Source organism: Phaethon aethereus, assembly GCF_964289735.1.
Source record: "Phaethon aethereus genome assembly, chromosome: 1".
Lineage (NCBI taxonomy): Eukaryota > Metazoa > Chordata > Aves > Phaethontiformes > Phaethontidae > Phaethon > Phaethon aethereus.
The window spans coordinates 161,893,511-161,919,949 of NC_138575.1; the positions used below are offsets into that span (position 1 = coordinate 161,893,511).

The 26,439-nt window shown below is 42.3% G+C and overlaps 1 protein-coding gene across 1 annotated transcript; it reads left to right on the forward strand.

The window, feature by feature from the left end:
- Positions 1-815: 815 nt before the first annotated feature.
- On the forward strand, positions 816-23,195 carry SLC15A1 (solute carrier family 15 member 1; the record flags this gene model as incomplete). Its single annotated transcript, XM_082014545.1, has 22 exons — positions 816-884; positions 2,228-2,312; positions 2,405-2,546; positions 5,178-5,297; positions 5,469-5,568; positions 5,806-5,896; positions 7,325-7,408; positions 8,595-8,677; positions 9,850-9,936; positions 10,737-10,826; positions 12,023-12,067; positions 12,176-12,208; positions 12,372-12,460; positions 13,633-13,714; positions 15,205-15,330; positions 16,666-16,851; positions 17,260-17,309; positions 17,938-18,045; positions 18,184-18,280; positions 20,715-20,861; positions 21,796-21,903; positions 23,010-23,195. 22 exons carry the CDS (start codon positions 816-818, stop codon positions 23,193-23,195), a joined length of 2,208 nt encoding a protein of 735 aa, XP_081870671.1.
- Positions 23,196-26,439: the final 3,244 nt, after the last annotated feature.

A 26,439-nucleotide genomic window follows, 5' to 3' on the forward strand; every position in this document is an offset into this window, starting at 1 on the left:
TGTTTGCTGACTCTCCCTTAGGACCCTTTTACCTTTTGGTCTTGGTGTTCTTCCTCTTGAATCTTTGAACTGTTAATGACACCTGTCTCAGCAACCCTATCTCTGCCTCTGTTTTTCTTATCTCGCAAGGTTTTACTCTGCAGACTTTCCCCGCAGGATTCTCGCAGCTTAGTGGCTTCCTCAGCAGCCAAAGTCAAAGCTGTGCAGCGGGGTGGTATCAGACCTGGGTCTGGCATCCCCAGGGCAGAGAGCACTGTAAAACATAACCTTCACGTTACCTCTTCGGTGGTGGATCCAGTGCTTTCTGGCCAATAAGGATTACAATAGAAAATACTTCAGTAAATATGTGTGTAGGCACATGGATCGTGCACCAGAGGTTTAAGAGGACAATATAGTGCAAAACAAGCACAGTCTGGGTCATATCATCAAGGTATAACCGCACATTTTCTTCTTGCTTGTATCATCTTGGAAAAATAGAGGGTCTGTTACCTTGTGAAAGACCCTGGAGCTTTCTCCTGCGTGCCCCTGTTCCCAGCCCTGGCTATGATGTGCAAATCTCCACTGGTTCAGGGGCAGCCAGCAAAAACCCACCCTCCAGTCCACCGAAAGCTGCATCCACAGTGGGGCTAGTCTTCTAGAGTTCCTGCTATCTTCAGCTGAGGGAAGTAGATATCTTCAAGTGAATTTTATCTAATTTTGGGATACATGTGGATGATCTGCCTTTGGAGATGCCCCTTTCTGCCCATGGAAGATATGATAAATCAAGAGTGACAAGTTTCTATTTAGGCCTCGAATTTCTGTTGCCCTAAGGCTAGATGAGTCCCACCTGGCAGTCACCTCAGCTGATGTCAGGTGCTTTTGGTGAAGCTGCCTATCGAACCACGGTAACATGCACACTGTATACTTGGTTCGGGTGATAAAAGATCAGTGCTCTTCAGGCTGCTTTGACGTCCTCATGCCAGAGTCCAACTAAGTCAGCAATACTCTCGCCACTCTTATTTTCATTTCTCTGGCAGTATTCACAACAGGTTTATTGTAGCAAGTCTCAAAGTGTTGTGTTTTTCATTAAGGCTCTATCCACAGTCTTTGCCAGAGATGTGGGCTCTCTGATTTACTCATGCGAGGCAGAATTTTCCCATGTAAAGCTTCTTTGCTTTGGATCTATAGAGTTAACTTTCTTGTTTCACAAATGGATATGGATCGCTTTGATTCCTAAACCCTCACAACATGAAGGCAAACAGTGCCTTTTTTTTCTTGTCCATGCTTAAGTTTCATAACTGTTTTACCTTTGGAATATTTTGAGGCTTATTAAAAACCTGATTTTTTTTTTTTGCAACTTGCAGAATTAAACCCACAAAAAAGAAAAAGGGATGATTATGTTCAACTTCCATTCCTAGTAATTTTAACAGAAATGATATCATGTATTTAGCTACTGAGAAAAGTAGGCTATCGGAAGTTAAATCTGGCATGATTGGTAGAACTGGAAGCTTGTACCTGATATGTGCTTTTTTCCCCACTCTTTCTTGCAATGGCAAGAACCATATCACAAGCTGTGTGATGGTGACTGTAGAGATGCCTGTTACAGAAAGTGAAGGCTCAGTAAATCTGGCAGTCGATGTCACGCCATTTTAGGTTAGGAGTAAAGTCAGTTCTATCAGCAAGCCTGAAGAAATAAAGAATTCTTCATCCAGCCAAGTATTTGTAAGGAGAGGGAGCTTTCCTGAGAGATTTGTTTAATGAAGTGTTTAAATGTTGATCTGTCCCAACTGGACGTATTTAACTATAGCCCCAGGCTTCTAGCTTTGGTGTACTGTGGGGGTTTGGTGTGGTGGGTTTTGGGTTGGTTTTGTGGTTGTTTTTTTTTCAAAATGTTGTGTTTTTGCATATTTTTTGGATAGTAGTCAAGATCAGTCTGTGTTAGATGCCAAAAACTCTGAATGTGCATAGTGCAACACTTGAAGGTCAAATATAGCCTTGCTGAGGATCTCTTGCAAAGAGCAGCTGAGAAGTCTGTAGAACTCTGAGGACCAAGAGAGGAAAGTGAGAATTGACTCTTGGCTCAAGTAAACCAGTGTTGTTCCACAGAACCTCACGCAACCTCCTAACTACTGAGTACCTACCTGCTGGGTCTGCATTGAGCTTGCTAGAGCTGTAGGTTGCAGTGAGCTATGTTAGTTGGTGTTGCACAGCTCTGTCTGGGCTCATGTTGTCTGTCTTTTGCCTCCAGCCAAGCTGCTTTGGCTACCCCTTGAGCATCTTCTTCATTGTCATCAATGAGTTCTGCGAACGGTTCTCCTACTATGGCATGCGAGGTATGTCCTGTGTCCTGTTGCCTCCTCATGATGACCATTACTTACACAGCCCTGACTTTGGTTTTTAACCTTTTTTTTTGTTCTTCCTACAGCGGTGCTCGTTTTGTACTTCAAATATTTCCTGCAGTGGGATGACAACTTGTCTACAGCCATCTACCACACATTCGTTGCTCTATGCTACTTGACACCAATCCTTGGAGCACTCATTGCAGACTCTTGGCTGGGAAAATTTAAGTGAGTCCTTCTTCAGAAAACCAAAAATCATGAAAGCTCAGCTGAGCTCAGTGGTACTCAAACAATCTTCTAAAGCAGCAGTCCAGAATAGCTTCAGAGGTGGTGTTGACTACACCAGGACTGTTTGTGGCTTCCCCCGCAAGCTTGAGGTTTTAATTGATTTAGCTCAGACCTGGAACTGCTCTACAAGATAATGTAGGTTACAGTGCTGCTAATCAGTTAAGGGTAGTAGTCTGCTTTCCAGGCATGACGCATGTTTTTCTCTCATCTGGAAAAAATGTAAGCTAAACTAAGGAAAGCTATTCAACAAGCTGTGAAAATAAATAGATACTGGAGATTGTAATTACATTGGATTGAATCTACCTATTGCAGGTGGCCGATGAAATAGTGAAATACTGTGTTATCTGCTGTTAACTGAGACTTCGAATAGATTCTAAAATATTCTGTGATTTCAGTATCGACTTGACAGCTCAGTGGGAGGTTTTACTGAGTTGCAACTCTTTCTTTAAATGATGAATTCTGGTGGTTTACGTGTGCTAGTTGCTCAGAGAAGTACTGCTGAATGAAGTGCTTTGAAATGTAACCAAATTATTTCCAACAGCCTGATCTTGCTCTCCTTTACTGAGGTCATGATTCTGATCTTCTAATCTTTGCCAGAAAAAAGCAGAATCAAGATTTTTATGGAGGGATATGAGTCAGGAATGCTAGATCAAGATCAATGATCAATGCTTGTCAAAGATCTCCCAGAGGTTAGAGATTAAGCTGGCCGTGCAGTTGGTCAGCTGAAGGCTGCACCATCTTCTTCCATTGTGTTGGCAGCCCAGGGCTGCAACCACTGCCAAATGTGCCCTGGAGCCATCCCGATCAGGGTAAGCTCATGGCGAGTAGCTTGATATATTCAGGCTGCAGCCTGAATATGTGTAGTCACTTGGTTAGATGTTTGGGTTTTTTAAAAAAAATCTGATTTTGGCTTTTACTTGTTCTATCAAGATGAAGCTTTGAGACCTTGTATCCCTTCTCTGGTATTTACGCATCACAGCTGCAAGCCCCCTGGCCACCAGACCCTTAACAGGACCCCAGTAGGATGTCTTGGGGCTTAAAAGTGAAACTTCAAGCTTGACAAGAAAAAACATGCTTTTGGAAAAAATTAATGTGCTAGGTTTAATGTATAAATGCCCTAAAATACAGCAGGGTGCCATGAGGAAGACTGAAACATTATTTATTTAAAAAAAAAAAAAAAATCTAAGATGACAAAAGGAAGAGGAGGTTACCTAAGCACTTCTCATAGGAGAGACTCAAACCCTACACAGTCCATGTATTCTGTGCGATGTCTGCCATGGAGCATGCTGGGATCTCCTCGCGTATTATTAGATTTGAAGTTCTTGGGGAAAACAGTACAGAAATCACAATTTTTTTTAAATTGGGTACTACCTGTACAGTGCAAATTATTTAAATGTTGTCTTCACAGCATGCTTATGAGCCTCACAAATAAAAACCAGAAGTTTCTCTCTTGGTCAGCTCAGGTTTAACTTCAATTGGAAACTTTCTCCCATATTGTTAAGCAACTCAAGTAACTCTATGGAAGTGCTATTTAAAAAAACAGCAGCTCTATTTTATCTACTAAATACTACTAAATAGCAGATTGACTGTTGCCCCACTTTGTATAGGTGTTTACCTTGCTACAGGGAAGTGCATTTTAAAAGTCAGAAAAATCTTGTTTTAAAGGGAGAAGAATTTGGTCAATGGTGTGAGCAATGCTTCCTCTGCCACTCTTGTATCAGGGTGCTCCAAGATTGCTGTAAGGATCCTTTGCCATCTCGGATAGATTCAGGTTGTCCTAGGTCCCCAAGCCTCACCCTTCACTTGTTTTACTCCATTTGAACTTTGTTGGAACTTTATTCTTCCATACAGGAAAGAGGAATGGACCCTAAAGGCTTGGGGGGGCTGGTGATTCTGTAGTATTACCTTCCTAGGCACCTCATGGTGGGGGAAAGTCAAGCTGAAAGTCTGCTGTCTGTACTCTTCAGTACTGGTCTCATTCAATTCTGAGCTTAAAGATGTTTGTACACTTGCAACTGAGACAGGTAATAGAGTTGTTGCACTCAACAGTACCTCTGGGGGAGTTTCCATGTTTACAGTAGATTTTAAATTTTTTAAGGTTTTTTTTATTCCTTGCAGTTAAAATATAAAATAATATAGAGAAAAGTTAAACATTAAAATCAGTGTAAACTGCGTACTTCAGTGTTGCAGAGTAGTCCACTTGAAATCCACCATATGAAATATGATAATGGCACTCAAGTTGCTTATTAAAATGGTAACCGCTGACGATACTTAAATATCGCTCATGACCTGGCGATATCTACAGAACCCATTTGTCATCTTGGTTTGCTTAATTAAACAAGGCTAGCTAAAGTAATAATAATAAAAAAATAAACTGGATAGAAATACTGTAACAGAGGTATGTGGACAGATTTTTACAGTAGCTTGCAATAAGTTGAGTCCATAACTTGTCGTATCTGTTAACTATGCTTCTCCATTAAGCATCTTTGAAATGGGCAAAAGTCTCTGTGTGTGTATGTGTGTGCAATTGTGTTAACATATATAAAAACTTATCTCCTCTCTTTATAACAGGACCATTGTCTCCCTGTCCATTGTCTATACTATTGGGCAGGTGGTCATGTCTGTAAGCTCCATAAATGACCTGACGGATCACAACCAGGACGGCTCTCCCGATAATGTATCAGTGCACATGTGAGTTGCCTTGTATATGGGATTTTTCCAGGTTGATGAAGGGTGGGACAACTTATGCCTTAAATTTGTGCTACTTGAATTTCAACTGTCTTGCAATCAGTCTCTTATGTACAGTTTAAGTAAGAAAGTGGAATGATTATTTTTCCTTTTTCTCTTTTCTACTTTTTTCAGTGCTCTGTCCATGATTGGCTTGATCCTCATTGCACTTGGTACTGGTGGGATCAAACCTTGTGTGGCAGCGTTTGGTGGAGACCAGTTTGAAGATGATCAGGTAACAATGTCTTCCAGATTTTCAATCATACAGTTACTCTTAGTAATGTTTGACTATTATAATACCTTAATATACGTATTTAGACATGTGCATTACTGTAGTGTTTCCTGAGTAGCAGAAGGAACTAGATAACTATTTGTCTTGAACTGTGCAAACAGAGCTGCTAATTGTTCAATCTAGACTGATCAATGTGGTTCTGGCTAAGCCTTTCTAAATAACTTTTTGTTTTTACTGCAGGAAAAACAAAGAACTAGATTCTTCTCTATCTTTTATTTGTCCATTAATGCTGGAAGTCTCTTATCTACTATAATCACCCCAATTCTCAGAGGTAACGCCACACACTTTTTTATAAGATAGTTAAACATCAGTAAAGGATGAGCGTTGGATTGAAGTCCAGTTAGGTTTAAATGAATAGTCTGTTCTTTGCCAAATAACTTGACAAGGTGTCAAATAGTCTTCAGGTTTTCATGTATGCCATCCAACTTCTCACAGCTAAGGTACTATCAGAAACAAGTCAGTCTGAGATCTGAATTCCCTTTAGGATCAGAAGTACTAGATCTGAAGAGATGCTCTGAAGCCATCAACCTGTATGCCTAATGCATGTTTTAATTCCATGGAGGTACAAATGTGGCACCTCCTCCAATGCCTTTAAAACCATCACGCAAGAGTTGCACTGTTTGCTGGAAAGGGGAGAGGGTCCTCTACTCTGGAAGTGGAGACTGTTCTAAAGTGTGCCCATGCAAAGTACAGAAGTGTCTGTGCATGTGGGAACACACTTATCTGTGTGACAAAGCAAATAATGTTTTCATATTATTAAAGGAGAAAGTTGTTTTCTCTTCCCCTGGTAACAAATAGCTTGATCCTAAACAAAAAGCAAATAACTCATTGATCCATATGCATACAGATTTGTGGCAAGCTTGCACAGCTGGTGCTGTATGGATGTGCTTGGCAGGGGTTTGAGGAAGGCTGTTTTTCTCAAAGAAAGAAAACACCATGTGAGTTCTAGAATAACCCTGCAGCACTGGGCTGAAATTTTGCCCTTCTGGATTTCTTGACTGGAACAGACTGTATAGAAGCATTTCAGATATTTGCTTAATGCAAATTCTATCTGTTCCCCTTCCATTTTGGGGTACACGTAAGGCACAACATGCAGTTTACTTCCATGCTGATACAGGGTGAAAACTCCCAAAAAACAGACAAATTCAGCTGAGGAAAGTGATACAACTATCAAATCACTGACTACTGCTGGGTGGGGGTGTGTGGTGGTTGAGAACTTTTTCAGCAAGCTACACTTATGTCACATCTTTATTTATGAACTTGTCCCAAAACATTTGTAGTCTAGTTCCTTTCTCATGAAGAACATGCATTTGACCATTCTAGTAGGGTTCTTCACTCCTCGGTGTAAAGCTAAATGTAAGTCTCCCAGGGAGGCTGTGGAGTCTCCGTCCTTGGAGATACTCAAAAGCTACCTGGACATGGTCCTGGGCAGCCAGTTCCAGGTGGCTCTGCTGGAGCAGGGGGGCTGGAGCAGATGAGCCCCAGAGGTCCCTTCCAACCTCAACCATTTTTGTGATATGCAATTCCCCTTTTCAGTAATGAAAGTTGGATACTGATCATTCGCTCCGTCAATAATGTCCACAGAGATGATTCCCCCCTCCCCGCCTTGAGTAAACAATGAGTGCAAAGAACAGAAACCCTATGTAAAATAAAGGCAGTGCTGATTGGGACTCTTACCTAATGTTACTTTCTACTTCAGCTCAAGAGTGTGGCATCCACAGCAAACAGCGATGTTACCCACTAGCTTTTGGAGTTCCTGCTGCCCTCATGGCTGTTGCCTTGGGTAAGTGGAAATGCTTCCATCTTGCTGATTCTGTTATAGGCAAGATTAGATGGTAATGATCTCAGAATAATAAAAGTGGTAGAAATATCCAGGGATCAACCTCTACCAATATCTCATTGTTTCTGCAATTTTTGACTTACACTTTTTTCTTGTGTGTGAGGATGGGTGGGATTAACCTGAAGGACCTGCTTTTAGAGAAGAGACTGATTTAGCAGGAGAAAATAATGGGGCTGGGGAGAGGCACAAATATACCATTAAATTCTGTACATTATGCAATTTACTGTCTATATTTGTGTGTATAAATAAGATGCTTTGAAGGTAGTGTGACGACTCTGACAAAATGGAAACTCTGAGGTTTTGGAAACTATCTGTAGTCCAGGATAGAGTGAACTGTGCCAGGTAACTGTCCCTGTGCTGGAGAAATTCCATACTGGTGTATCAGTGTTTCTCAAACACCTGCATTTTTACTAGCTGTGCTAAGGGTCACTCCCCAAACTTTTCTGCTGCAGCACAAAGACCAAGAAACTTGGGGTAGGGGGGCTCTTCCTAATGCTGTGTCCACAGTGTACCATGGTATCCCTCATGGTCCTGGTCCTTCATGGTCCTGACTGGGAGCCTACCCAGGGTGAGCCAACCGCTACCGGTGACCCCATCTTGCCCCTGTGCCCAACCCGGGGAGGAGGGCGGCTGTGGGGGTTTGCCCGTGTCTTGCCCCGCGGGTGGGAGGGTGAGGCTGGAGAACATGCCTGGGCGTGGGAGCTGAGGACCCTTCGGTGAGTCCCGCAATTCGTGCAGAGCCTCGTGTGTCCCTGCGTGACGTGAGCTGCAGCGCCCAGGACTCCTGAAAAGGAGCCTGTGAAGAGGTCTTAATCTGGTACAGCAAGGCCATAGCCAAGGTCCTGAGTGGTCCTTGTTTTGGCCATACCTCAATTAAGCTAACATTCCACTGCGGACTTACCCTAAGAGTTCCCACATTTAGTCCTTTTGTCTTAAATAGAAGCAATCTGTTGCTATTAATTTGATTTCTTTTGTGGTATAACGTGCCAGCAGGCATGTTCATTGCTCCTTAGGAGGCTTATTCCCACCCTGACGTAACTCCTTGACTGTTACATGTTCCATACCAGATTATTTGTTGCTGTTTTCAATTAATCCTGAGTTGCTTTTGGTTTCTCTTTGTATATTGTAGTTGTGTTCATAGCTGGAAGCAGAATGTACAAGAAAGTTAAACCTCAAGGCAATGTAATGATTCAAGTTTCCAAATGCATTGGTGTAAGTAATATTTGTATTCCCGAAAACCCTGGCAGCAATTTTTAAAACTGTTCAGTAAACTTGCCTTGATCAGAAATCTGCCATGAGGATGACAACTGAAGATTTTTTTTTTACTTTTTTCTTACAGAAGGCTTCTTACTGACACCTCCAGATTTAGACTGCATTTTTATTTATCTATATCTTGGTTAATATGTGAATTTATACACAAAGGACAAAGAAAGATGTCAGTGATGTAAAATTTTATCCCAACTTCTGGGAATCATTCCTTCGTCATTTGTGCACCTTTATGCAGCCCTGTAGTAAGAGACAAACATGGCTTGATCTGAGTCAAGAACAGAGCTACTAGCATTTCTTATCAGCAAAACTTTATCGCTTATTAAAAGAATGTTATTTACCATGAAGAGGTATATTGATCCCCACTGTATTAGGGAGGTCTTGGGGTTACATGTCGGTGCAAGCCTGCAAGGAAGGGAGCTAAATCTGCATAAACAGCACTGCATGTCCCAAACTTTGCAGTGCCTCAACTTCGGGATCAGGGGATTTTTGTTATTTACGGGCTTCATTCTCGATGCAGATCTGCCAGCTTGTTGTAGCCCAGATCATTGCTTGTCTTGTAAGCACTGTAAAAAAACCAAATCTCTATAGGTGGCTTTGGCCATTGCTTAGGGTGCTGCCCCAAAGGCCCAGCTCAGCCTCGCATGTTATTCCATGCAGAAAGTCTTAGAAGTTCTTCAGGACTATATTTGTGTATATTCAGCGTCAAGGTATGACAAATATCTACAAGATGCAGTTTCTCATGGTGAAATGTACTCTTACAGCCATTCAGCTCTGAAAACCTATGCATATGGCATTCTTCTGTTTAGTGTTGTGTCAAAGTTAGGCTGAAGCAGGCAGGTCTTCAAGTTCTTAACAGCAACCCACATTGAGGGAGGCTACTCTGAGCTGTTTGGATCACCTAATCCCAGGTGCACTCTCTGCTGGATGTGCAGTGTGAGGCCCTAAATGCATTATTCCTTTAGATGCTTAGAGCAGTTAACAGAAGTCACCTTTAGCACCCTCTAAAGCAGGACTGTCATCTTCAATGACAAAATAGCTTCTGGCATTACAAATATGCCAAAATTTTACTTTACAAATAAAATTTATTTTAAAAATAAAATTCTGTTTCTGCGCAGTTTGCCATCAAAAACCGGTTTCGGCATCGCAGCAAGGAGTTCCCCAAGAGAGACCACTGGCTAGACTGGGCGAGTGAGAAGTATGACGTAAGTATTGCATGAGCACTCCTGTGTTGTGATGTCCCCTGACCCTCAGCTGCTTTTCTGTCTGCTCTAATCCATTGCCTCAAGTGCTGGGCAAATAGTTTTGGGCCTCTCAATCATTTAGAAGCCAATGGTCTGGCCAAACCTCAGTGCTCCCCTGGGATTGCAGGTTTTCACCCCAGCTCCTGTGGGAGAAAGCAGAGCTGTGTGAGTTGATGCCCTGTGTGGTCACAGGTTGTCCAGGGAAACGTGAGGGAGATCAAGAAAAGACTATTTTCCTTGTTGAACCAATACAATCACCTATTAGTTTTTGAGTTAGTAAAATAGCATGCATTATCCTTGTCAACTTTTTGTTTCTCGCAGTAAACTGCCTTCAAACAAAAATATGCTGGCTTAATGACTGCGGAAGGGAAAAACGGGCATGGTGTTGACTGTCATGGTCTATGTGCAGGGCCATACTACTTGTGTCAGGACTGCAGAATTATGCTTAGGAATTTCAGCTTAAGTGGATAAACACTGCATTCCCCGGCCTCAGTACAAGCTCCTTACCTTGCCTTTCATAGCCTTGCGTCCCACAGTCCCCGGCCACATCCCTTGCCTCCCCTATCCACCCTACCCCGTTCTCAATGGCAGCGCAGACCTTAGCCTGTCCGCTTTCTTTTCTTACCCAGGTCCTGAACTTTGTAAACGTTACATGATGTGTCTTTACTGGTTGCTGTGCTGCGAATAGCAGGCTGCAACTCTGTCTCGTTGTTGGTGTTTTTTTGGCTGATTTCCTCTTGCCTAATTTTCATTTGCTGCAGAAACGACTGATTGCTCAAACTAAGATGGTGTTGAAGGTGCTTTTCCTTTACATTCCTCTCCCCATGTTCTGGGCGCTTTTTGACCAGCAGGTAAAGTAGAAATTGTTTGACTTGGCAATTATAGCTGTACCGTGACACTCCATGTACTCTGAGGTCACTAGACATAAAAGGTACCCGTGGGAGGGTGGAAAACAATTATCTGCTAATTCTTAACCTGGTTCTAATGCCAAAGGGTAGTTACTGAGTCCTGTTAGTACAGGATGTTCTGGTTTATCTGGACATGCCCAGGACTGATTCGGTGACTGATGCCTCTCCAAATTTTGTATCAGCCAGGATTCAGGGGGTGATAATGGTAGTTTAAAGCTTTCTTAGTTCTAGCTCTTCTTCCACTCTCAGTTGTGAGATGCAATGTGGAGTCCTAGTGTAAATGCTCGGGAGAACCAGGGCTGAAACGAGCCAGATGCCAGTTGGCTTAAGCACTCAAACGCGGTATAAACACCTCGCACCTTCAAGCAGAAGCGTAGGCCCGTAACTCCCCTTCGCTTGGTGGGCTGAGAGCTTGGGCCCGGTGGAAGCCAGCTTTCATGGTTGAGTATTGCCGTATGAGTTTAGGGGGGAGTCTGAGAGAACCGGGGGCTGAAAGCTTTATCATCCAAGGCGGAGCGTAGGAAGCTTGGTCCGGATTGCCCGGACCGTGCTGCTTTAGTCTCGTCCCGGTGAGCTGCAAGCTGCCGGCATGGCCCCTTGCAAACAGGCCACCCCACTGTGAAATTCAGAGCTAAATACTTGTTAGGTGGATAATAACGGTGGCACATCGCAGGCGGGGAGAGGCTCTTGCCGCAGTGATGCACGTTCCTGCCTCGCCCTGGGCTCAGGCTGGAGGTCAGCCCCCCATGACCCGTCCGTTGGCAGGTTTTCTGGGTGTCCCCGTCCTGGGCTCAGGCGGGGCTGTGCGAGGGCAGGAGGGACGTGTCGGCAGCCTGGGGGACTTGGGCGTCGTGGTGCTCAGCAGGCGGCAGGGCCCTGCGCCATCTCGCCGGCTAATCTCTGCATCTGAAGTGGTTTCCGCTCTATCTCACAAAACGAGTAAAGGAAGCGAAATGGGCCGTGAGGATCACTTTGTTCAAATGTTTACCTTGCGGGGGAAGAACACTTCCGCAGCAAACCAGCTTTTATCTTTTGTTATATTGCATGTCTTTCCCGATGCTGTACATATGAAAACAGTTCAAGGGGACCTTTGGAAGATTGATTTAATGTGGCATTTAACTTTCTCTTCTTTTGTTAAGGGGTCAAGATGGACACTGCAAGCCACAACAATGGATGGGAATTTTGTAGGTTACTCTTTATTACTCTTTTTCTGAAGTAACGTTTAATTTTTAATTAATCAGTTGTTATTTGTTATCATAATGTTAAAACCTATTTATCTTTTTCTTCACCAGGGAAGTATTCAGATTCAGCCAGACCAAATGCAGGTACAGTAATCTTCTGTCCGCCAATTCTAAGTACTTCCCAAATGTTTTTATATATATATATATATACATATATATATATATATATATTTAATTTCCCTTCATTAAAAAAAGGACTCTGAAAAAAACATTTTTTTTTTCCCCTTCTTATGTTCATCTTCAACAGACTGTGAATCCAATCCTGATTATTGTAATGGTCCCAGTTGTAGATGCTGTGCTTTATCCTTTAATCAAGAAATGCAAGATCAATTTTACGTAAGTTGATGTACTTACCTGGCTTCCAAAAAGGCTCATTTTAGTGGTTTCATTAAACTGCTCATCCAGCTCTAAAGTAACAAGAGCAAGCATTCAGCTAAGGAGAAAATAGCCTCATTTTAAATACACTACTAATATTTTAAACCAATGAAAATTAAAAAAAAGAATATGAGACTCTGCAAGTGGTGTGTACAGGCACCGCAGACTAGAGGAAGAGAATCTAATAGTAACGTACCAATTTCTTTCCAGTTAAGGGCAAAATCTTTTGCCTGCAGAAGAGATGCTGTTTACTGTTTTTCTGCTTTCTGTGTCTATCCCCTCTCTCTTCCCAAAGCATAAGAAGTAGAAATACAACATACATCCCTACCATGTGTTGTGTTTTGGGCTTAAAACTACCTGAGACGTGTTTCCTCTTCAGTCCCAGTGAGGAGTCTAGCTCACTGGATACTTCTAGGTGTAGTTTCAGAGGGCATTGCACATTATTTCTGATGTTGGTAATGAAGTGGTGAGAACTTGCAAGTTGGAGGAACAGAAGAGCATATTGTCCTTCAATAAATTCTTAAGACACAATGCTGTTTTTCCATTTAGTTATGAAAAATTCTGGGGGGTGTCCTGTGCTGGAAACGCTGTCGTTCACTGGTGGACACTACATCTGAGAAATGATACTATAAATAAAACACCTACCTTAAATTTACCTTTACAGCTGACCTGAATTTCAGTAGCTGTGTCCCAATTCAACATATTTCCCTGAGTTTTTCTGTTCAATATTATTTTGACTTAAACACAACAACATAGATATGAGTTTTTATACTTTTAAAAAAGGCATAACTACTTTCTGTTGTTTTAAAGATAACTGTACTGGATTTTTTTATCTTCCTGCAGATCAGACTTTTCCACAAACCTAATAATTATGTTTGGTCAATGTTTGAGCCCAGCAGATGCAGAGTAAAAGGTTACGATGCTACAGGGAAGATATATTTCCTGATGGTGTAATTATGAACTGAGGCACCCAGCTTAGCAGAACGCTTTCTGTAACATCAGCCCTTCAGATGCTGATGACGTGCTAGTTGTGGCCATTTGAGTTTTCCACTGTGGAAAGAAAAGAGCTAACAGCTGAAGCTTTGAATTAATGTTGTGTTATAACTCACATATGTGTTTTGCTGCTGTACCAGGCCCCTGAGGAAGATCACTGTTGGTATGTTCCTTGCATCTTTGGCTTTTGTTGCTGCTGCCCTTGTGCAAGTGCAAATAGACGTAAGTTCAGCTACATGCAAGTATTTGCTATTGATATTTAGTTGTTAATACAGAACAAGGTGTGCTTAAGGTGAAAATGAGACAAGACTTCTAATCTGGAACAAAGCATATGAGCACAGAAATAGAAGAAGGGAAAATATTATGCTAATCGCACTATTGCACTATACTTTAATAACATTAGCTATGAACACCATCCTGCAAAAAAAAATCTCATCTGCCATTGACATAAATAACACATTAAAGGCAACCTGAGGTCTTTAAACTGAGATTAAAAGCTGAAAACCAGAGATTTGTTTGGCCTACCAAGGAGCTGCTTTGTATCTCTGATCTCTTCTGACATTTAGACTTGGAAGGGAAGTGTGGCAGGCCACAGTCTGGGAAGCACCATCACAGCATGAGCAAAGATGTTTAAGGCAGGATTCATCACATCTAACTTCCCTTGGCCCAAAGGGAGGTGCCATGCCTGAAACAGATGTGGGTTTCCTCTGTAGCTGGGGAGTCAGCAACACTTCTGGGAGGTGATCCATTGCATCCCAAGATCTGAATAGCTATCCAGAGGTGCCTGCCTCATCATGCACCATCAAGGCGAGATGCTCAACTCTTAAATAACTTTCATAAGGAATGAGGAGTTCTCTCCTTAATGCCTAGATCTAGCAGCAGAAAAAGTTTTATATTCAACTCTGACTCTCGAACTTGAAAGTAAAGGGTTTTATAGAGGTTTATATGCTGGTATAAATGCATCCAGGCTGCCTCCCTGAATGCCCTGTTCAGAAGGCCAGAGCTGTGCACACACACCTACTGCCATTGGGCAGAAGCTTCATCAAAGCTGGTGACTTCCCACACTGTTGCACAAGAGTCTCCTGCAGAAAGGTAAAGATGGACCTGTTTTTGTTGTGTGATGTACCTAAAGAGATTGAAGCTACCAAAACTACAGGGAGGGAGACAAGGTTGAGGCAGAACTGAAACAGATACAACCCTTGCAGCTCTTGATGCTCTGCAAGAGCAGAAGCTATTTACTGTTAGGTCTGGTGGAAAGCAGAGTTTCCAGAAGCTCAGTTTCTCTGCACTATCACACCAGGCAGTGCCCATACACGCTTCTGTCCAGTTCAGCAGCTGGGGGAAAAGGAGTCAAAAATGGTACAAGGAACCTCAGGAACCTAGGCTGCCACAGGATGGGGGAAAAGCCCGTTCCCTGAGCTGCAGAGTGGCCTTAGTAGTGGCGGCATGCTGCAGGACCTGATCAAATAGGAACCACATCTGGCCATGGAGCCATTATGGTGGATGAGCTTCTTTCCCCAGGCAGCAGTAAGGCAGCTTGTGAGACTAGTAACAAAGCCCCTTGTTAAAGTTACATCTCTCTGACAATCGCAGATCATTAAGCAAATGCTAATCTTCATTATAAGATAATTAAGATCACAGTAATTATAGTACTTTTTCCATGTTACCTAGATAGGGCACTGTTTTTTTTTTTTTTTTTTCCTGTGCTACAGAAAACTCTTCCAGTTTTCCCTGCAGCTGAGCAGTCCCAAATCAAAGTAATAAATCTAGGTACTGATGATGTAAGAGTTTGGTTTGAACCTCAACTTCAGAGTGCGAATGTAACGTCTATGCAGTCAGTAAGTAAGGGGAGGTGGGTGATAGCAAGTTAAAAAAAAAAAAAGCAGTAAATCAAAGTGGTTCTTAACTAATGGTTCAATATTGATTCTTTTCTGTTAAAGCTTTTTTAAATTTTGTATTGTGGAATGAATTGTTAGTGGAAACAGTGAATGAAGAAATGGTAACTGTCAATATTCAAAGTAGTACTGGTTTGTTTTGGCAAGAGCCTTTTTCAAGAAGATATAAGAAGATGAATAGTGATTTTGAACTAATTGAAAATTTCACTCTTGCTAAAAAGGTGCCACTTCTTAACAGCAAGAATGCTGCTTCCTTCAATAAAAGTCCATTCAGCTCTAAGTCACTGCTCTTACTGCGAGTGATCACTTACTTGAACAGGGAGCTTTTTCTGTGGCTATATCACATATTTTAAGCTTCAGCTTTTGCTGTCAAAGAACCTTTTCAGGTTCTATTACAGCACAGCCTCGATAGCCTTATTGACAGAAAAATATGGTAGAGCTGATGGACATTTTTTAATAATGTATGTTAGGAAGTGCGTTCTCTGATAGCGTGCAGTCCTGTTTCCGTATAAGAAGAGAAACCCTATTCCATCCTCCTCCAAATTTGCCTGACATGGAAACTGAGCTGTGAGGAGAAGATGAGGGCACCGAAATTGTATGTTGATGTGGAATTGATATGACCATGATACACACCTGAAAATGAAGGGTGTAAGATGTCTATAGTAGGGAGTGGAGCATTTTATAACCCAGATGTTTTGGATTATAAAATGCTTTTTATAATCCTATAAAACAGGGTTGTTCTAGTACTTGTTAACATAGGCATTAATGTTTTAAGTATTTTATGCTGATGAAATGTGTTTAGAGTATTTAAAACATGTCCTGGTAATAGTCACTCCTGTTAGGCTGAAACCATGAAGATGCAGCTTGCATTTGCATCTCTTGGGAGGTGTTGTCATTTGAAAAATGCTGCATCTTATGCTAGTGCTGTCTTTGTGGCTAAACAGAATTTTACTTGGTGGTGGTAAACCTGATTTATCTGGAGCAAGAAGTACACACGAAAATATAACAGCTATTTCATAATGCTTGTGGGAAGCTCATGTTACTCTGAAGTTTGTGTAATGAAAGAAATTAATAAAAAATAATGATCAAATGAAATTAGTACTTCATGTAGAAAACATTACAAAAACAAAAGTTGGGAGATGCTCACGATCTCTGGCACTTCAGAAGTAACAACCCTGTAAACTGCTGACCCACAACCCGAGTCCATAACACTCCCTTAAAAGTATAGACAAATATGCAGTTGCATGGAAATTCATAGCAATTCATTTGTCTTTGTAGACGGGCTACATGACATTTGAGACTTCTCAGTTGCACTCATTACGTGTAATCTCTGGAAATACAGCTATAACTAAACCTATCAAGTTGCCAGGGGGAAACCGTCACACTCTGGGAGTTAAAAATACTGCAACAAGCCTTGTTGCTGAACTGGTAAGTCTGCTGAATTCCCAAGATATAAAAGATATACATTAATGTCTTAGCAGCTATCTACATGGAGAGTGTGAAGCAGAGAGGACAAGCTCTGGGTAGCTATTCCTTTGTCTTGCTTTCTGTCTCTTCTCCTCTCTGCTGTACCCATGAGACTCTCTCTATAGAGAGCAGGGCAGAACATTAAAAAAAAAAAAAAAGCAAAACCCCAAAACACGGTAAAAAGATTACCAACTTAATATTTAACTTAATTACCCTTTCATCAAGACTTGAAAATGCTGTTATGACCATGCATTTTAGTAGACCTGTATCCTAGCAGGATCCTAAAAGGAAAGGTCTGAAGTCTTCCTCTGAAGCCTCTGTTAATTCTCACTGCTATGTAATAGTGCACACTTAAGCTGTTCACTGATGCCAATGAATTACCTTGATAACGCTCTCTTCCACCAGCTCTTTGACAATGTCACGTCAAAACCAGAAGAAGGAAATAACCTCATCAGGTAGAGTTTCTTTTGCTCCTAAACTTTGGCAGTAGTGTGAATTCAATCTACCTCTTGAGTGGACTCTTCTTGCTTAATGTAGCTTTCTATACCGTAGGAAATCTCTGCTTGCTGGACACCTCACTTGATGTTTAGGGGGTGTGGGAAATTCTGGGGTATGATTCGTCTAAGCTATCATCTATCATACAGGTTTTGGGTATAATTTAGCTAAAACCAGAAGTGCATGTTTTGTTTTGTTGTTTAGACTTTTTTTGTGTGTCTTTTTGTCTAGGTTTTTTTGCACAGATTGTGTGTCTATACTTCTTTTTTAATCTTGGGTAAGAAGTATCCTACCATGTCTCTGGTTTTCTTCTGCATCTTCTATTGGCAGATGTATTTGTTACTGGCTATAGTAAAGGCTTGCTTTTGACTTTCTCCTAAGCAGGCAGTGGGCTGATGTGGGTCTGGCTTGCTCTTTGCATTAGCCACGTTTTAAGAGACTTAGGGTTCTTTCAAAAATATTAACTGACAAAAATGAAAGGGGAAGATTTGATGCTTGTTGTGCTGCTGTATACAATTAAAAGTAAAACCTGTATTATTTGACTTATGCATATTTTGTTTAGTATTTCATCACTCTTGCATTTTAAAGGTTCATAAACAATTTGCCTGATCCTGTCAATGTCACTATGGGTGACACTTCTTTTGGGATACTGACATCTCTTTCTGCCAGTAATTACCACCTCTTTCCAGGAGGAAGGTAAGCATTTTCCTTTACCTAAATCTAACCACTGAAAGACATACTTGTACTTGGGAAAAGGACATAGAACTCTTTTATTTTACATGATAGACACAATTGTCTACGCCTATGGTCTGAACTGTGTTTTTTCTTTTTCAGAAAAGATAAGATTATGGTTATTAGAAATTCAATGCCTTGTTCAGTTACTTCAAAAGCATTTGGATTTGGCAGTGCCAATACAATTATAATTAACGAGGTGAGTCACCAGTACTGTTGGATGGACAAGATAGAATTACTTTTCATGTCAACATTTTCTTCAATTAAAAAAAACACTTGTAGAATTATCCCTCTTACAAGAATTCTATCATATATACAATTAAGGATATGTTAAACAGAACATAAACCCACCATTAACTATAAAAATAATGATGGGTATGATAAAGATATAATAAAACCATAGAATCTTTGGGAGGGATGTTTTAAGGTCATCTAGTTCAATGCCCCTGCAATAAGCAGGGACATCTTCAACTAGATCAGGTTGCCTAGAGCCCTGTCCAACCTGACCTTGAATGTTGCCAATGATAGGGCATCTACCACCTCTGGGCAGCCTGTGCCAGCGTTTCACCACCCTCATTGTGAAATATTTCTTCGTTCTATCTAGTTGAAATCTACCCTCTTTTAGTTCAAAACCATTACCCCCTGTCCTATTGCTACAGGCCCTGCTAAAAAGTCTGTCCCCATCTTTCTTAGAAGCCCTCTTGAAGTACTGGAAGGCTGCAAGATGGTGTCCCCAGAGCCTTTTCTTCTCAAGGGTGAACAACCCCAACTATTTCAGCTTGTCCTCACAGGAGAGTGTTCCATACCTGTGATCATTTGTTTGGCCCTCCTCTGGTCCGTGTCTTTCCTGTGCTGAGGGCTCCAGAGCTGAACACAGCACTCCATGTGGGGTCTCACCAGAATGGAGTAGAGGGACAGAATCGACCTGCTGGCCACGCTGCTTTGGATGCAGCCCAGGATACAGTTGGCCTTCTGGGCTGTGAGTGCACATTGCTGGCTCATGTCCAGCTTTTCATCCACCAGTGCCCCCAAGTCCTTCTTGGCAGGGCTGCTCTCCATCCCTTCATCCCCCAGCCTGTACTGATACTGGGGGTTGCCCTGACCCAGGTGTAGGACCCTGCACTTGGCCTTGTTGAACCTCACGAGGTTCACATCATGGGCCCATTCCTCAAGCTTGTCCAGGTCCCTCTGGATGGCACCCCGTCCCTCAGGCATGTCAACAGCACCACTCAGCTTGGTGTCATCTGCAAACTTGCTGAGGGTGCACTCGATCCCACAGTCTTTGTCACTAATGAAGAAATTAAACACTACTGGTTGCAATACAGATCCCTGAAGGACTCTGCTCATCACCAACTTCCACCTGGACACTGAGCCATTGACCACATTGACCCTCTGGGTGCGCCCATCCAACCAATTCCTCATCTACCTGACAGTCCACCCATCAAATCCATCTTTCTTCAATTGAGAGAGAAGGATGTTGTGGGGAACCATGTCAAAGGCCTTATAGAAGTCCAGATAGACAACATCCATAGCTCTTCCCTTGTCCACTGAGGTAGTAATTCCATTCTAGAAGGCTACTAGGTTGGCCAGGCAGGACTTTCCCTTCCTGAAGCCATGCTGGCTATCTTGAATCACCTCCCTGTCCTCAGTGTGCCTTAGCATAGCTTCTAGGGGGATCTGCTCCATGATCTTCCCAGGCACAGAGGTGAGGCTGACACGTTGGTAGTTTCCAGGGTCCTCCTTGCTACCCTTTTTCACAAATGGATGCAATGTTTCCCTTTTTCCAGTCTCCAGGGACTTCACCTGACTGCCAGGATTTTTCAAGTTTCCTGATGAATGGCTTGGCAACTGCATCAGCCAATTCTCTCAGGACTCTGGGATGAATCTCATCAGGTCCCATAGACTTGTGCATGTTCAGGTTCCTCAGGTGGTCACGAACCTCACCTTTTCCCTCAGTGGGAGGGACTTTGCTCCTCCAGATCTCATCTTGCAATCCATCCACTAGAGTGGTGTGGGAAGGGAGACTGCCAGTGAAGACTGAGGCAAAGAAATCCTTGATTACTTCAGCCTTCTTCTCATCCATTATTGCAAGTTTGCCAGCCTTGCTCATCAGGGGGGGTATGCTTTCTTTGACCTTCTGGCTGACATACCTGTAGGAGCCCTTATTACTCTTTGCATCCCTTGCCAAGTTCAGCTCCAGCGACACCTTACAGAAGGCCAGATAGATGGCATCAGTAGCTCTTCCCTTGTCCTCTGATGCGGTCACTATGATGGAAGGCCACTAGGTTGGTCAGGCAGGACTTGCCCTTGGTGAAGCCATGCTGGCTGTCCTGAATCACCTCTGTGTTCTCCATCTGCCTTAGTGTAGCTTCTAGTAATAATAATGCAAGATTTTTGTGTTCATCACCTAATGGCCTTAAATCTTTAGCCCTATTAGACACTAAGAATTTGCAAGGAGTCTGCTGTAAAATAACTACTACTCTATAACTAGGTACGTAGTGCTTCGTATACTGTATTTCTTACTTATCTAGAACTTTTTGTATGTGTGATTAAAGAGATGTTATCAAACTGCTTAGAGTCTTCAGTTTACAGACTCTTTACCACTGTTCCTAATGTGCTATTTTAATTTCCAGTGTTCTGGGGACGCTCTTGATGTAACATATTCTGAAGATATCCCACCCAACACAGTCCATATGGCTTGGCAGATCCCTCAGTATTTTATTCTTACATGTGCAGAAGTAGTCTTCTCTGTCACTGGGCTGGAGTTTTCATACTCACAGGTAGGTTTTGCTCTTCAGAGCTCTCATTGTGTTGAGAACCCTGGTACAAATGAAGATCTTATGCGATTTATTGTTTTTTAAGAAGTGATTTAGCATTGCTGCTTTGTTTGAAGAATGATGCCCTTCAGAGCTCCTTAGCAGGACTACAGGCTGGCACAAGTTGGCCTTGTTTCACTAGCATTCAGTGCTTTCCATGAAGCTATGTGGAATTATATAATTTGAAGACTTGACCACCAGTCCCCAAACCTCCTTCTTGCATGTGACTTTCCATTGAAAATAAGTGAAACTGTACTGCTGCTGTAAAACCAAACTAGAGAGCCCTCAAATATAAAATTAAGATGTATTGACACCTTATGTCCACACCAATTTCCCCCATACAGTCTTTAGCAACAGTTTAAGTATATGCTCTTAATTCCTTTGTTTTCCAACTCCAGTTTGTATTACTGGCTGTGTGTATTTCTTCCATACAGTCTTTAGCAACAGTTTAAGTATATGCTCTTAATTCCTTTGTTTTCCAACTCCAGTTTGTATTACTGGCTGTGTGTATTTCTTCCCTTATCACTGCAGTTCATAGACTCAGAATTGGGAAAGTTATAAGATGTGGCTTGCTAGACTACGGTGCACTCAACTTCTTCATTTAATGTGTACCATGTGAGACTGAGTTAGATGTAAAATGTGCCTGTTAATTACTCAGTATGTACAAAGTAAAAGGTGTTACATCAGTGCTAGTAATCTCTTGCTCATCAGTGCCTTCCCCAGGCCTGTCTAGTTCTCTAGCAATTCTTAATTGAAAACAAAAAAATCAACAAATGAAGAAATCCTTTCTCCTCCACCAGAGAACCAGTGTTTCTTATAATGTAAAGAATGCAGTAAACATCAGAAAATAAGTGATAGTGGTGTTTGACTAAAACTTAAGTGCCTTTTACTTCTACAGGCCCCATCGAATATGAAGGCAGTGCTGCAGGCAGGATGGCTGCTAACAGTGGCTGTCGGTAACATAATTGTCCTTATTGTGGCTGGAGCATCCAAACTCAGTGAGCAGGTAAGTGCACAAGCAATTGGTGTGCTGTTATATTACACTAGGAAAAAGCGGCGCTAATACAGGGGGAAGTCATGGCTGATGATCCTCAACCACAACTTCTGAACATCAGCATTACAGGGGATTTGCATTTATAACTGGCATGTAGGAGGTTAGTGTTAGCTACAAGAGTGTACCAGTACATTGTAGAACTAGTGCTTGACCAAATCTTATTAGAGTATATAAATAATGGAGTGATGAACCTTTAAGCTATCTGGATTAAAACTGGTATTGAAGGCTGTGACAACAGGGTGGTAACTTGTCTTCTGCAGCCACTTCTAAAGTTTCTGTTGGCCTTTTTCCCCAGCACTTCCCCAATGTGTGTACACATGTACATACCCAAATTAAACTTTAAACAACTCTAACATACTTCCTTAACAAAGGTTTCTACCTCTTTTTATCTGTTTGCCATTCCTACCTCTCAATCTGTCAAGGACTTTCTCTTGCAAGCAGCAGTTTCTAGCATCTCTACAATAAATTGCTTCTCATGATGTGGAAAGGCCATGAACTTCTGGGATGAAATTCTAGAGTAATGGGATTAAAACCTACTAAAATTGTTTGTTGCTAATGAATCTTCACCTGCGTACCTCAACCTTGCCATGTCCTTTCTGGCTCCATTGGTTTCAAATCTCACTCCTTGGGGCGTGAAAGCTGTGGTTATCCTGGTGAAGAGCACTTGGACAAGACTTTCTCAGATCACTTGTGGCACTCCCTAACAAATCAAAAGGGATAGCTGAGACAAGGGAGAACTTGTTTTTGAAACAGATCTGGCAGTCCTGGTTTCAGCTAAATTAACCAGCAAGAGCATGAAACAGAGCTGTTAAGACTTTTCAGCATTCACAGAACTTCTGTCTCTTCAATGAAGACAGAACTGCTGAAAGGGCCTCAATTTTGAGTTGATTTAATATGTATTATATACATCTAACATGTAGTCCTTTAAGTCATACGGTACTTGTTATAGGTGCTCAGTCTCGCATTCTGGATTAACTTCATTCCTTGCAAACAGTAAAATGGTGTAGTTCTTTTGAGGAACAAATATTGATGAATAAATCATACTTCTTTTTTTACAGTGGGCAGAGTATGTGCTGTTTGCTGCCTTGCTGTTGGCAGTTTGCATCATTTTTGCTGTCATGGCTTATTTTTATACCTATACTGATCCCAATGAGATTGAAGCCCAACTTGATGAGGAAGAAAAACAAGTCAAAAAGGATGAAGATGTCTATGAAAAGCAAGCTGAAGCTGACTCTCGAATATAAAAGGTGTATTCAAGGAGTGTTTGTAAATCGTGGTATCCCATTAACTATCCCTGCAGTAAGAGGAATCAGGGTATCGGTAACACCTCTGGAAAATATGTCCAACGGGAGAAGATGAGAAAAACTGTTTTAACTTAAAATGCAGCCTCTCTTGGGAAGCAAGAGGAAAAGATTAGTCTCCCTTGTACTGAACACTGTATCCTGAAGAAACTCCAGCAGAATTTGCACTCTATGTACCTCAAGCTTAAATACCATAGCATTAAAATATTGGAATTGCACTCGGTACTATTAGACCCTGTGAAAAGATGTATTTTTATACTGCATTTCAATTTTGTTTCTTTCATGATAAGTATTGCCAAGAATAGTAATTGAAGCCAAGCTGTCTGCATGACCCCTCTAGCCTCACTGTTACTTGAAAGCAGCAGGTCATATGTGCCTTAACTTCTTTTGTACTCTTATGGATAATGGGAGCAAAGCTCTGGCATTGCTCAGATTAAAATGCTGTCTGTGTTCCACATGGCAGCAAATTGGCTGTGCACTATAATATAATGCTTTATGTGCCTGTTAACTACCCATTTAACTCCTGTTATGTTTTTAATTAAATGTATTAATGAGGCATCCACTCAGGTAAACAGACAATGGCAAATGATGTTTGGAATAAGCAACAGCAATAAAACTTGTAACAAAATCATGGAAGTGGTGTAAGAGTATGACTTAACAAAACTTGGTCTCACCTCTCTGATGCTTTTTCTTATGTGCTCCATCACTTGAAGCTAATGGGCCAGTGACAGTCTTCTGGGTCTTAATGTAGCTGTAACACCCATCAAATCTATATTTACATACGTGCATGTGCTCTGGCCTCTCCTGTTGCTGGCATCACGGATGCATGGGTCTCTGACCTGTGGTTCCCACTCTAGTTGCTGGCACTCAGACCTCCACATGCATGTGCATGGAGAGTAGTCCCTCACCCAGGAAAACGGTTTGGTAAGGCAAGTCCAAGCTGCTCTTCCTCTCCGTCCCACAGTTAGTCCTGTACCCTGTAGGCAGTAACCCCACTGGTGTCTCAGGTCATCCATGGAGAGCCTTGCACATGGTTTCAAGGTGCTGGCTGTCCCCCCAGCCCACAGAGCTGAGGGTCTCTTGGGACAGCCCCAGGAAGTTCTAGCTCAAGGGGTGCTCCATTTCTGTGCCATCCTGAGGAGCTGAGGGGTTTTGTGGTAGACTAGCAAGGATGTGTGGCCTGGCTCCTCAGACAGCCTTTTCTTTGTCACATAGTTTAAGCAAAATAAACTCTCTTTTAACTCTTTTAACCGTATCACTACAGGATAGCATCTTCTGTCTACTACTTTGCCCTTATCAGGCAAAATGTTTATTTATTTCTTTTCTTCCTTTGATATGCAGGTTATGTGTCTATTTTTTTAAATATCATAAGCTGTTGGAAGGCAGCACTTCAGCAAACTCACTAACTTGTCTACCACATGGATGGATGTGTTTTATGGGTAGAAAGCCTTCTGACAAGGAGAAAATGAACTCCCTCATCTCACCAGCCATATTACCATAAGGTAGTACGGAGACAGTTGTGTGTGATGATATTTTATCCCATTTTCAACAAGAATTGATGTAATTAAAGTTAAAATATCCATGTGCCTTCTAATCCAAAATTTCTTGTGGACAAAAACCAGGGAACCTTGTATAAGCAGCTGGACAGCTCTCGTTGGCACAGGCATTGCTGTGACTGTGTCTAGAAGCCATGTCTGGGGAAATTGGTCTTTGGGCTGGAATCGAGTGTTTTCAGTCCCTTAGTTTTGAGATTAAAGTTGTAAGGTTAACTAACTTCTAAATCTGTCAGTGCTTAGTTTTGGATGCTGCTGTCTAGACTACCAGGCTGCTGAGCGGGTCTTTCTGTTAGAGAGAAGATACCCTGAAATCAATCGAATTAACAGTTGATCATTTGAACTTCAGTCCTTATTTCAAACAAAAATCTTAAAAAAAAAAAAAAATGCAACAGTGGTGAATTGTGAAAGCCTGTTCTAGCAATCAAATCTGCACTCGTGGCTGGCCAGGTAGATACCAGAATGTGTATGTCCATGTGCTTACTAATATTACAAATATACTATACAGCTTCCATGTTTTTCCTAGTGCTTGTTAGCTTAACCTAATGACAGCTGACTGTTCAATGTCAGATTCTGTGAACTACATGAATCCTCTCCCTGCCACTTGCTGTTCTCGAAAATGGGCCTACAAGTGGCACAATCCTTTCACACACACACAATCTCTAAGGTTAGAAAGGACATTCAAGATCATGAAGTCCAACCATTACCCAATGCCATCATGTCCCCTAAACCATGTCCTGAAGTGCCACATCCACACGTTTTTTGAACACTTCCAGAGATGGTGACTCCACCACCTCCCTGGGCAGCTTGTTCCAATGCTTGATCACCCTCTTGGTGAAGAAATTTTTCCTAATATCCAATCTAAACCTCCCCTGGCGCAACTTGAGGCCATTTCCTCTCATCCTATCGCTAGTTACTTGGGAGAAGAGACCAACACCCCCCTCACAACAACCCCCTTTCAGGTAGTTGTAGAGAGCGATAAGGTCTCCCCTCAGCCTCCTCTTCTCCAGACTGAACAACCCCAGTTCTCTCAGCTGCTCCTCATAAGACTTGTGCTCCAGCCCCCTCAGCAGCTTCGTTGCCCTTCTCTGGACACGCTCCAGCAATTCAATGTCCTTCTTGTGGTGAGGGGCCCAAAACTGAACACAGGATTCAAGGTGCGGCCTCACCAGTGCCAAGTACAGGGGCACGATCACTTCCCTACTCCTGCTGGCCACCCTATTTCTGATACAGGCCAGGACGCTGTTGGCCTTCTTGGCCACCTGGGCACACTGCCGCCTCATGTTCAGCCGGCTGTCAACCAGCACCCCCAGGTCCCTTTCCGCCAGGCAGCTCTTCAGCCACTCCTCCCCAAGCCTGTAGCGCTGCATGGGGTTGTTGTTGTGACCGAAGTGCAGGACCAGGCACTTGGCCTTATTAAACCTCATACAGTTGACCTTGGCCCATCGATCCAGCCTGTTCAGATCCCTCTGCAGAGCCCTCCTATCCTCCAGCAGATCAACACTCCCACCCAACTTGGTGTCATCTGCAAACTTACTGAGGGAGCACTCGATCCCCTCATCCGGATCATCGATATTGAACAAAAACTTCTCTATAGTTTTAGGCAAATGTCTGTACAAAGTTGTTGGTTTTTT